At 45.4% G+C, this 12,020-nt stretch overlaps 1 protein-coding gene across 6 annotated transcripts in view; it reads left to right on the top strand.

The window, feature by feature from the left end:
• SYNE2 (spectrin repeat containing nuclear envelope protein 2) overlaps positions 1 to 12,020 on the top strand; it is a 300,187-nt gene that overhangs the window by 267,318 nt on the left and 20,849 nt on the right. For all 6 annotated transcript variants that reach the window (XM_075926397.1, XM_075926393.1, XM_075926394.1 and 3 more), the window contains 3 exons: positions 4,335 to 4,522; positions 4,715 to 4,865; positions 6,425 to 6,607. In XM_075926397.1, the coding sequence (XP_075782512.1) occupies positions 4,335 to 4,522; positions 4,715 to 4,865; positions 6,425 to 6,607 (522 nt within the window). The remainder of the gene's footprint in view (positions 1 to 4,334; positions 4,523 to 4,714; positions 4,866 to 6,424; positions 6,608 to 12,020) is intronic.

Below are 12,020 nucleotides of genomic sequence, written 5' to 3' on the forward strand. Positions count from 1 at the left end.
ACTGATAAGTTTGGGCATTTTTGTACTCTGCATGTTTACTGCCTCCTCATTTACTACATTTTAGCTTCAGAAAGGTAGCCATATTAGTCTGTAAACTTAAAAAAATGGCACTGTAAAGACTAACAAAAATATATAGAATCATGAGTTTTCAGCATGATTCTGTTTTTTGGGGGGAGAGGGAGCCTCGAAGGTGCCACAGGACTACTTGTTATATTTTAGTTTGTCTTGCCACCCTAATGAGAATTAATATCATTTTAATTAAGCACTTGTGATAGCGGCAAGGATTCTGGCTAAAGATATTATATGAACCCAAATACAATTGACAACAATAATACTTTGGTAATATCCTCAAGACACTTTTGTATTAATAGTTGGGTTTTTTGTTGTTGTTTTTAACTTTGTGGGCAAGATTCTGATCGCAGTTACATTAATATAAGTCCAGAGTGACGTCGCTTAAGTCAGTCGCAGATTTACAGCAACATAACAGAGTGTGTAAGCTGTCCCTGTGTACAGGCCATAGATCCAAAATACAAGGCCTCTTCTTGTGTAGAGAGACTAGCCTTAGAATACACAGTAACCTATTGAAATCCTGTGCTGAATCTGTTTTTAGCATCTGTATAAGCAGGGCTTGACAAACCGCGGCGAAATCTACTCACCAGACCCGCATTGCGCATGCACGCATTGCCGGTAAACGGGGCGACCGGCTGAAATCTACTTGCCATGGGCGAGTAGATTCACTAATTTGTTGAGCCCTGTGTATAAGGATTATTGCTCTTACCATGCAGAAAACCCAGACATACAGGCAAACATAACAGAATCACAGAGCAGCTGACTTTTCCACGAACAGGAAGAGTGTAACAACATTGCAGTCAAACACAGGTTGGATTTGGACACTCATGCTGAGCAGTGTGTTAGTCTGGGCTAGACTGTGATTTGCACTGCATGCACCCACACAGGAGTAACACAATCCCCCTCTCCTGCTCCTTATATCTTTAACTTGCTCTGGGTCCAGGTGCTGAGCTGTCTGCTTACTCCCTCCATGGAGTGGGTGGTTAATGTCAGGACAGACTAGGGATGTTAAATTTTGTTTAATCAACTGATCGACTAGTCGATGGATTTTTCCATCAACTAGTCGATAAGCAGCAGAGCTGCTGTATCTGGGAGCTAACCCCTCTGTGGCTCCGCCTTTGAAATGTATTAAGAGCCACCGGGCTCTTGATACATTTAAAAGGCTGCAGCATAGCCGGGGGACCCAGTGCAAGCCAGGCTTGCTGATTCCTGGCTTTCACTGGGTGCCCCTGCTGTGCTCCAGCATTGAAATTGTAAAAAGGTTGGAGTGCAGCAGGGGACCTGGCGTGAGCTGGAAATCAGCTGGTCTGGCTCGCGCTCAGTCCCCCCCACTGCACTTCTGATTTTTTTAATGTATTAAGAGCTGGCAGGCTCTAAACACATTTAAAAAGCAGATGCACAGCATCCGGGACTGGGCGCAAGCCGAAAATCGGCTGATTCCTGGCTCACGCCTGGTCCCCACTGCCTCCTGCCTCTCCTGCCCCCCGCAGCGATCGTGCTGGGGGAACCAACTTTTAAACTGGCTCTCCATAGAGGCAGTAAGAGTGGGAAAGTGACAAGTTGAGAAACTAGTTGACTATTCGATAAGGCTTTGCTTATTGGATAGTCAACTAGTCGCTTACACCCCTAAGACCGAGCCTTGATTCTATTTTCTCACTCCTACTCACAGAAGCTGAGCCCTTGGGGAACTGCAGGGATAGTCAGTACTTAACTGCTGGTATAGGCCACCAGCAGATTACTACACTCCAGCGTCAAGGAGGAATCAAGGTAGAATTGTGCCTCAAAGTGATGACTCAGCACAAATCTACAACCAGGAGAGCATAGCTTGTGTATGCTTGCTTAGTTACAATCTAGCCCTCTGTGAATAGTCCCATTGAAATCAATGGGGCATCGCAAGGAGTGATTCACAGACAGTGTGAATAAGGGCAGCAGAATTTGGCCCAAGAGGTTCAAGTCACATTGGACATTCTTGTCTATGTGATTACTTAACAAACTCGACAGATTTGAATTTTAGCAAGATACAAACAAAACTCAGACACTAGTTAGGGTTCTGACAGCCTCAGAAAAAAACCTCTCAGAGTGGTGTGTAGGATATCATAAATCATTATTAATAGCATCAGCTTTTCATCAGCTTTTCATTAATTCCAGGAATATTTTTGAATGTAAAATAATGTATGTACTTTAACTTTGGTTATTCATAGCTTAGCTCTGCTTTCAGATATGCATGCTAACATTTTGAAAAACTGTTCATCTTTTATTAATTCCTGAGAGAGTATTCCTTTAAGTCACTGTGTTCTGCTCTCTTCCTGAGTGTTCTCCCTGGGCTGTCAAATGAACAAAATCAGCAGTGGATTTCGTGTTCAGGAGTGCTGGTGGAATTGGCATTATCATTTAATGGGACTTCCCATTGACATTGTTTGATAGAATGTTCCTTTATTCATGTTTGCTTGTGTTGCAATAAGGTTCCAGCAGAGTCACTGAGTCCTTGATAATGAAGCCAGAAATGGGTCATAACAATGGAAATATGGTTAAATATTAATTAAATAGTATTTCCTAAGTACCTACAGTTGTGCAAGGTGACTTCTTAAGTGCTTTTCAGTTGATGTTTTTTTTCCCTCTGGCCCTGCATTTAGATCCTCTACTGCATATTCTGTATTTGTTACATTGGTCTCAATAGGAGTTGCTCATTATGGGACAAGTGCCACATATACAATGGAAGTACATACTCTGGAGAAGAAATACATAGTGCAGATGGCTGAAGAAAACTTTTCTTTACATTTTTAAATCATATTGTGGGGTAGATCAGGAGTGGGCAAAATCAGGCCTGGGGGCTGGATGTAGCCCGCCAAGCATTTCTCTTCAACCTGCCCAGCTGATTAGCAGAGCATGCATACTTACAGCCAGCAGCATGTGTTCAGCCACCCCTCCCCCTACCTTGCTTCATTCTGCAGCAGCCGAGCTACTCCCAAGGTTCTCCCGCTAGCTGTGCAGAGCGGGGGCTGTTAGAGGGCAGAGAGGAGTGCTGAAGTCAGGGTGTCCCCCTGCCTCTGCACCCCATCTCTGCAGAGCAGGAGTCTGGGAGATGGAGAGACACAGCTCGGCTCCAAGCAAAAGCATGGATGGTAAGTGACTCAGAGGAGTGGGGGAGGAGCGAGGGGAGGAGATAATAGAGCAGGATGATTTCCCTTAAAGAGACAGGGGGTGGCTTGTCTCCGAAACTTACCCAGAAGCAGTCAGCGTGCGCGCTCACACACACACACACAGTTTGTGCCACACTGTCTCTGTGCCCCCCATACACAGTCACTATCACATACACACTGTTGCACACACTCAGTCTGTGTCACAAAGTCTTTCTCTCACACACAAAGTATCTCTCACATTCACACACTATTTTGTCTCTCTCTGTAGGCCCCAGCCCCACCCATTCTAGGGGGCCCAGAGGTGGCCACGTACCAAAATTCATGAAGTGCCCTCCCCCCGCGAAAATTATTGCCTACACTTAGGGTAGATGATCACAAAGGAAAGATGTAGAGAATCGTCAAGTATAGTGCTTTGGCCGCGTGACAGAGCGTCCCAAGGACGAAACCAGGCAAGAGTCCTGAGCCAACAATAACAACATCTGCCTAAGTCAATGACCTTCGAGAATGCTGTTTTTGTGACTGGGGAAAAAGCAGTTTGTAAACTTTTAAGGGTATAAAGGTAGTTGTAATCTTGCAATAAAATGATTTCGTGCTTGCACCGGCCGGAGTCCGTGCCTTCATACACCACAGAAAGACCTGAAAAACTGCAAACGTGACTCTGGTTTATGCCGCTCTGGTAACATCATAAACTGCAAAAGATCGGCGTGAATTATGCTCTTGCATTCACTGAAGTCATGAATTATTCTGTGCGTTCACCGCCACAGTTTACAGTAGAATGAACCAAGAAGGATATACTGTCTGATACTGTAAAACAAATACGTGTATCTTTACATTTTTACAACATATGGCTTGGATTTTGAATAGGTATTAAACTTGTCTAAATTATTAATGAAGTTAGTGAACTTTCACTGAGAAGTTAAATGGGAAGAATGCACTTTCTCATGCTCTCTGATCTCCTCTTTCAGTTTGTCATTTGTTCAACACATTCTGAAAGTTTCTTAATTAAAACTAAAACTGCATTTACTGCACCAGTGATCACTCTTCCCTATCTTTAATAACCTGTTCCGAGGGAACGTGTCTGTTTAATTGCTTATTAATTAAACTCTTTTTATTTCCTAATCACAGGATCTGCAACGAGACATTGAGCAGCACAGTGAAGGGGTAGAATCTGTGTTTAATATCTGTGAAGCCTTGCTGAGTGATTCAGATGCTTGTGCTAATGAGACGGAATGTGACTCCATCCAGCAGACTACCAGGAGTCTGGACAGACGATGGAGAAACATTTGTTCCATGTCTATGGAGAGGCGAATGAAGTGAGTTCTTCTCTCTCGTTTCTAGGACATGTATGGAACAGTGCAGTGTTTCAGAGAATTTTCTTGCATTTTTTGTTGACCAGATTTTGAAAAGAGAAGCAAAAATTGTTGAGACATGGTTGAGCTAAGCTTGAAATAAAGCGGAGCCTTTCTTCCCTCCTCTCCCCCCAATTCAATTTCCCACCCACTCAGAATTGAGGAAACCTGGCGCCTGTGGCAGAAGTTTTTGGAGGACTATTCTCGCTTTGAAGACTGGTTGAAATCAGCCGAAAGGACAGCAGCTTATCCCAACTCTTCAGAAGTTTTATATACAGGTGCCAAAGAGGAGCTGAAGAAGTTTGAGGTGAATGCTTTTCATTTCAGCTACTGATATTTCACAGGCATCATGTGTGCTTATCAAGCAAGCTGCTTCTTGCTAATATAAAGCACCTTTCATCTGAGCCTCTCAAAACTTTGTATAGACTTCACAACTCTTCTGTGAGATAAGGGAGTACTATTACACCCATCTTTCAGATGGCTAACAGAGGGACAGAGAGGTTAAATAACCTCCCCAGCATTAGACAGCAAGTCAGTAACAGAGCTGAGAGCAGAACCCAACATTCATAATACTTATTTGCTCTAATCGGAGGTGGTGCTAGCCCACTGGGAGGCATAAGCAGGAATATTTTGGGGGCCCCCATCACATACTAATAATGAATAGGGGGTTCCCTTGAGCAGCTATGGGCTGTAAGCACCACCTCTTGCCCTTACAAATAGACATGTCCCTTGTATTAGTCCCTGGCACCAGTGTTTGAATTGCTTTAGACACATTTTCTCCAAGTATTTGATAATCCTCAAAACAATCCTTATTAGTAGATTATTAAAAGCTAAATTTTATTTGCCCATGTAGCTCAGCTGTTTTGCTTATAAAAGTCTGAGTGTGCAAATTATTATATATCACATGTATTTTGAATCTGAGCATTTATTTTCAATTGGACAAGGAACTGTAAGAGACTAAGTTCTGTAAGTAGGAAAAACTGCATTTGTGCACTTGCTTCTGTGACTTCAGTGGGAGCTGCATTCATACATCTGAGGGTAGGTTGTGATTGTGGCACATCGGAGGGTAGGTAAGGACCTGGGGATTACAGTGGATGAGAAGCTGGATATGAGTCAACACTGTGCTATTGTAGCCAAGAAGGTGAATGGAATATTAAGATGCATTAGGAGGAGCATTGCCAGCAGATCCAGAGAAGTGATTATTCCCCTTTATTTGGCTCTGGTGAGGCCACATATGGAGTATTGCATCCAGTTCTGGGGCCCCCATTATAGAAAGGGCATGGACACATTGGAGAGGGTCCAGCGGAGAGAACCAAAATGATTAGGGGGCTGGAGCACGTGACCTATGAGGAGAGGCTGAGGGATTTGGGCTTATTTAGTCTGCAGAAGAGAAGAGTGAGGGGGGATTTGATAGCAGCCTTCAGATTCCTGCAGGGAGGTTCCAAAGAGGATGGAGAGAGGCTGTTCACGGTAGTGACAGATGGCAGAACAAGGAGCAATGGTCTCAAGTTACAGTGGGGGGGGGGTCTAGGTTGGATATTAGGAAGAACTATTTCATTAGGAGGGTAGTAAAGCACTGGAATGGGTTACCTAGACAGGTGGTGGAATCTCCATCCCTAGAGGTTTTTAAGTCTCAGCTTAACAAAGCCCTGGCTGAGTTAAATAATTGAGATTGGTCCTGCTTTGGGGACGGGGCTGGATTTGATGACCTCCTGAGGTCTCTTCCAGCCCTAGGATTCTATAATAAAAGATGATCCAGGTTTTGATGGATTTTGAGGCTCTGATTATTCTGTTCCATGATTGCAGTATTTTATCCATCCTTTCCCTGAAGTGCAAAGGGATATGATTACCGATTTTGCATTACAGGCATTTCAACGGCAAATTCATGAGCGACTCACTCAGCTGGAGCTAATCAATAAACAATATAGGCGGCTTGCCCGGGAGAATCGTACAGATTCAGCCAGCAAACTGAAACAGATGGTACATGAAGGCAACCAGCGCTGGGACAATCTGCAGAAGCGGGTTGCTGCCATTCTAAGGAGGCTGAAGGTAATTGCAGGCTGCTGTGAGGGTTAGGGCATTGCCAGGCCCATGGAGGAACACTGAGCGCAAATTTGTTATCAAAATGCTTGTCATCTACATGGTTAGATTTCAGAAGTATAAATTGTGACAAAGTCAGACCGGGTGGCTGCAATAGAGTGGGAAAAGGTAGCCCTAGCAGGGTAAAAGGCCCGCCCCCCCCCCCCCCCATTAATTAGAAGTGGGTTACTGCAGGTCACTTAGGATCAGCTAAAAAGGAGTTATCTCAAGCAGATTAGGATCAGCTGAGACAGGGCTACTTGGGACCAACTCTGATCAGCTGATTCCATTTCATGGCTGCCCAAGGCCTTTTTAAACCTTCCCCTGTAGGGAGAAAGGGGGAGGAGGAGAGAAAGAGGCACACATACTCAAGCAGCTACTAAGTCAGAGACAGCCAGGGGAGGGAGCACATTCAAAAGGGGAGGTGGAGCTCTCCCTATGCTAGAGAAGGGGATGAGCCTAAACCTCTGCTAAGGGGAAGGCATGCTGCCCAGATGCGGCAGACAGAGGGTGTTTTACCTCAGGCCTATCTCACTAAGAGGAAGAAGGGCCCTTGCCACAAAATGCAAAACCCAAAGTATGTATAAGTAGCAATAAGGCTGGAACACAAACCAGCACAATCAGGCAGCTCAAAATAAAGTTGACATTTGCCCCGGGTTTTATGCCGGGATGTCAATGGTTAACTTTATCAGGTGATAGTTACCGCTTAACTGGTGGCTCCACTGGGCTGGAGCAGCCCCTGCCTGCAGTGGGCCTGGCTTTACTGAAGCAGCCCTCCACACTGCAGGTGAGGCGTGTACCAGCCCGACCGGAGCAGCTCTTGCTTGCAGTAGGGGACCACTGCAGCCTGGCCCGCCTACCCTCATTTAAATGGTTAACTGATTAAATGGGATTTTATGTTCCTAGTTCTGTGCTGCACAAGGTTTCCACTTAGTGCAACAGACAACAAGGGATAAAACAAGGCAGCCTGTTCCAGCTCCCTGATTTTCTGGATGGTTGTGCTCTTGCTCACAGGGTTAGGGCAGCCTGGGGGCTGTTCTACTCGAGGTGGCAGTGTTCCCCTAGGCACCATTGTGTTCCTGGCACACCCCATCCCTCACCTCTGATGCTGCTGCAATCAGGGCAGGAGGGAGAGGGCCTCATACAGGAGTGAGGTACAAGAAACTGGCTGTATTGGGTTAGGCTCAAGGTCAGTTTAGCTCCATGTCCTGTCTTCTGACAGTGGCCATTGCCAGGTGCCCCAGAGGGAATGAACAGAACAGACTATCATCACGTGATCCCTGACCTGTCACCCATACCCAGCTTCTGGCAAATGCAGGCTAGGGACACCATCCCTAAAAGCCATGGATGGACCTATCTCCCATGAATTTATCTAGCTCTTTTTTGAACCCTGTTATAGTCTTGGCCTCCACAACATTGTCTGGCAAAGAGTTCCATATTGGCACTGTGTACTTCCTTTGGTTTGTTTCAGTAAAGTGCAACCATCAGGGTATGTAAGTTACCAGTCAGTGTGTCAGGGCACTGCATAGGGAGGCCCCTGGGTGGTATTTGCCTGAACAAATGGATCGGCATTAACCAGTGCTGCCGGGAGGTGAAGAGCAGGGGAGTAATAGGCAATGTTTTGGAGAGCATGACTTTCACCACTCCCCCAGGTATACGGCTCTTCTGCTGCGGCTCCTCAACACAGCATCCTTATGTGACTGTGTTCATGGCACATGCTGCGCTCTGCTTACTTTCTGCCATGGGTTGCGAGCATTTGCTTGGATTTTTTTTCATTTCCCTTATGAACCACTCTTTAGTCTGAGTGGCAATCCTGATACTAAACAGGGCTACAGGGCTTATTGAATGAAGCATAGGCCTGTTGTATCACAAATAGGACTACATTTTTCATGGGCAAAAGCATAGCTATGAACACATTTTACACAGCATATACCACCCTGTCTTAAACACGCCCTTTTGGGCTTTCAACTCCCTCACACTAATTATTGGGGTACTTTCAGCACTGGAGTAAGTCAGTGCCTGTCCACTAACTTAATTGGAGATGCACCTGTCTGTTCCAAGACTTGAATGTAACTCTTCATGTCTTTCTGCATTTAGAGGACTTGGTCCTGAGGTTCAGCTGGATTGCAGAGTACAGCTTGGGGCTAGGGTACAAAGGAAGCTTAAAGTTCCCTCCCCAGATCCTGGTGTAGTATTGTACAAAGCTGCTCTAATTTATGCTGGTTTGTGACAGGCCCAAAGAGTGAAAATGTGCAAGGTATAGTGAAGGGGCATACTGGCCACACCCCTTTCTTCAGCCATACCTCCTTTTTCTAGCTGTGTGAGCCACAATGGAGGGATGCCACGAAAGACTAAGGATGTTACATTTAAATTTATCAACTAATCAAATAGTCAATGGAATTTGTATCAACTATTTGGTTAGTCTATAAGGGCACCTCCACCTTTGAAGTGTAGCAAGAGCCCTGCCGTCTCTTGCTGCATTTCAAAGGTGAAAGCACTGCGGGTGACACGGCCAGCGGGGGACTTAAGCAGCCCCCCACTGGCCCCACACTCCCATCAGCGCTTTGCTTTTGAAATGTACAAGAGCCCTCTTGGGGCTCTTGTACATTTCAAAAGCAGGGAGTGTGGGGCCAGTGGGGGACTGTTGGAGTCCCCAGCTCACCCCAGGCTCCCTGCAGCACTTCTGCTTTTGAAATGTAGCAAGAGCCCTGCCCTTGTTCCATTTCAAAGGCGGAAACGCCACCAGTTCCCTGCTGCGCCCCTGCTCCTTCTCCCCATGGAGATGGAGCTGAGAGGAACCAGCTTTTAAGCCAGCTTCCCTCAGTACTGGATACTGTTCCCCCACCTTGTTACCTCTCTGATAAATGCAGCAAGGGTGGGGAAAGTGACTAGTCGAGTCACTAGTCGACTATCTGATAAGCATTTGCTAGTCGCTTACATCCCTACTGTGGACACCAAGAGATTCGCTCTAATACTTAGGTGATCCTCTCAGAGCTGGTTACACTGACTTCAGGGCTCTGATACCTGTGATGTGACCTGGAAAAGCTTTTGTCACCACTCAGTTTATGATATAGCAAGTTCCCTGCAAGTGACAGAAAGATAAATAAATTCCTTAAAATCAGCAGATTTGACTGTAACTGAGCAGAGGGAGCAAACCTGCACAGCTAGGGTATGTCTATACTACCAAGGTTTGTCAACAAAACTTACATTGAAACCCAAAAGTCAACAAAACTAAAATCGCCAGAGGGTGTTCCCGCTTGCTGTCTCTGTCATCAGTAGAGATGTGAAAGGTTAACCAGTGGGGCTGGAGCAGCTCCCCCTCTGCCATGGGTAGGAGGCTGCTCCAGCCCTGTGGAGCTGCTCTGGGTGTCTGGAGCACCTCCTGTCCACAGTGAGGCTAGTGCGTCCGCTGGCAGGGGCTGCCCTGTGGCAGTGAGCCACTGTAGCCCAGCCATGGCAGGGATGGAGGGGAGGGCTGAAACAGTGCCCCTTAAACTGTTTAACTGGTTAAACGTGAAATAAACTTTACGTTTAACCAGTTAATCAATTACACAGGATTTTACATCCCTAATTAGCAGACCATTTCCACACTGGGGGTACCATCCTTGACAGTGTGAGCAGTGCACTGTGGCTATGTACCCCATAGTGCAGTGTTGTGGGAAGGCAAAGTTGATCCCTGTGCATCGTGGGATTCCCGCAGAGTTCTCCCACAGCCTCCACAGTGGCAGGGAGCAGCATCATGACTAGCTCTGAACTCTCGGTGCTGAGAAATGTCAAAGTAGCACAGCAGACCATCTTCCCCCTGCAGCTGCAGTGTGCCTGCTCCTGTATTCCTAGTGCAGGCCAGAACAGGAGCACTTCAGATTAAGAAGATTAAGGGGGGACATGATAGCGGTTTTCAAATATCTAAAAGGGTGTCACAAGGAGGAAGGCGAAAATTTGTTCCTCTTGGTTTCTGAGGACAGGACAAGGAGTAATGGGCTTAAAGTGCAGCAGGGGAGGTTTAGATTGGACATTAGTAAAAAAATTCCTAACTGTCAGGGTCGTCAAATATTGGAATAAATTGCCAAGGGAGGTGGTGGAATCTCCCTCTCTGGAGATATTTAAGAACAGGTTGGATAGACATCTGTCAGGGATAGTGTAGACGGAGCTTGATCCTGCCTTGAGGGCGGGGGGCTGGACTCGATGACCTCTCGAGGTCCCTTCCAGTCCTATTATTCTATGATTCTATGATTCTATGATTCAGTGATTTGTTCTTTGTTTACTCCCAAAGGGAGCAGCACATTCAGCTGTCAGATCCTTCCCAGGGCTTTGAAAGTGGGGGGAGGCACATGGCTACAGGGAAGCAGAGATCACAAAACACTGAGCAGAGCAGACATGGTAGGGTGCTGGTGGAAGCCAGTTCTGTAGACAAAACACAGTGCACAGTCTACACTGACTCTTTGTGAACAATAAAGCAAAGGGGGAAAGAAAAAAGTCTCTGATAGAGGTGGAAATGTATTGTGTCTGGGCATTTTTTTCCTGCAGTGTGTACACTCTTTCTATATAATCGTCAAAAGCAGTTTTTATCAACTAAACTTGGTGGTGTAGACATATCCTTGGAATGTGTCGTTTGTACTCTTTTTTTTCCTAATCTCTTTTCAGTATATTTGTTGTTTGGGGGCTGTTTAGCAGGCTGCGATAGAGAAATCGCCTTTCCTGATATCTACCCAGGTGGGAGACAGCAGGAAGTGGAACAAATTTGCACAAATGGCTTTAACACCAAATGGCATGATAATTACACTTGAGTGTATTTACACATTCCAGCTAATCAATCATTTTGTTAATTTTGATGATCTAATTTTAATTAGAGATGGAACTTGTTTTCTTTATCTAAACTAGCTGCTAAAGTTAGAGCATCAAAAACAACTTAGGCCTGGTCTAAACACAGTTTTTGTACTGGTAGAACTATATGGTTCAGGAGTGTGAATTTGTTTATTTTTGTTATCAGTGTAGTTATATCAGTATGCTCCTCTAATGTGGGTATATTTCTACCAGTATAAAGGTGCTTTATACTTGCATACCTCATTCCCTTTCTTGTGTGACATAAATACCTTTATATCAGTGTCTGTGCTAGATGGGGTTGTACTGCTTTAAGTATATGCAGCTTTAACTCTGGTGTGTAGATAAGACCTTAGACACATGTCTATTTAAAATGAACAGCAATTCTGAAAGAAAATGCCAGTTTTAAAATGCTGCTATGACAGTCTCTAGTCAGTAACTAAACTAATAATAGCGGCGAGGAGTCCTGTGGCACTTTATAGACTAACCGAAGTGTTGGAGCATAAGCTTTCATGGGCAAAGACCCACTTCATCAGATGCATGAGCTACAGTTCATCTTCAA

This window comes from Pelodiscus sinensis, chromosome 4, assembly GCF_049634645.1.
Source record: "Pelodiscus sinensis isolate JC-2024 chromosome 4, ASM4963464v1, whole genome shotgun sequence".
NCBI classification, from domain to species: domain Eukaryota; kingdom Metazoa; phylum Chordata; order Testudines; family Trionychidae; genus Pelodiscus; species Pelodiscus sinensis.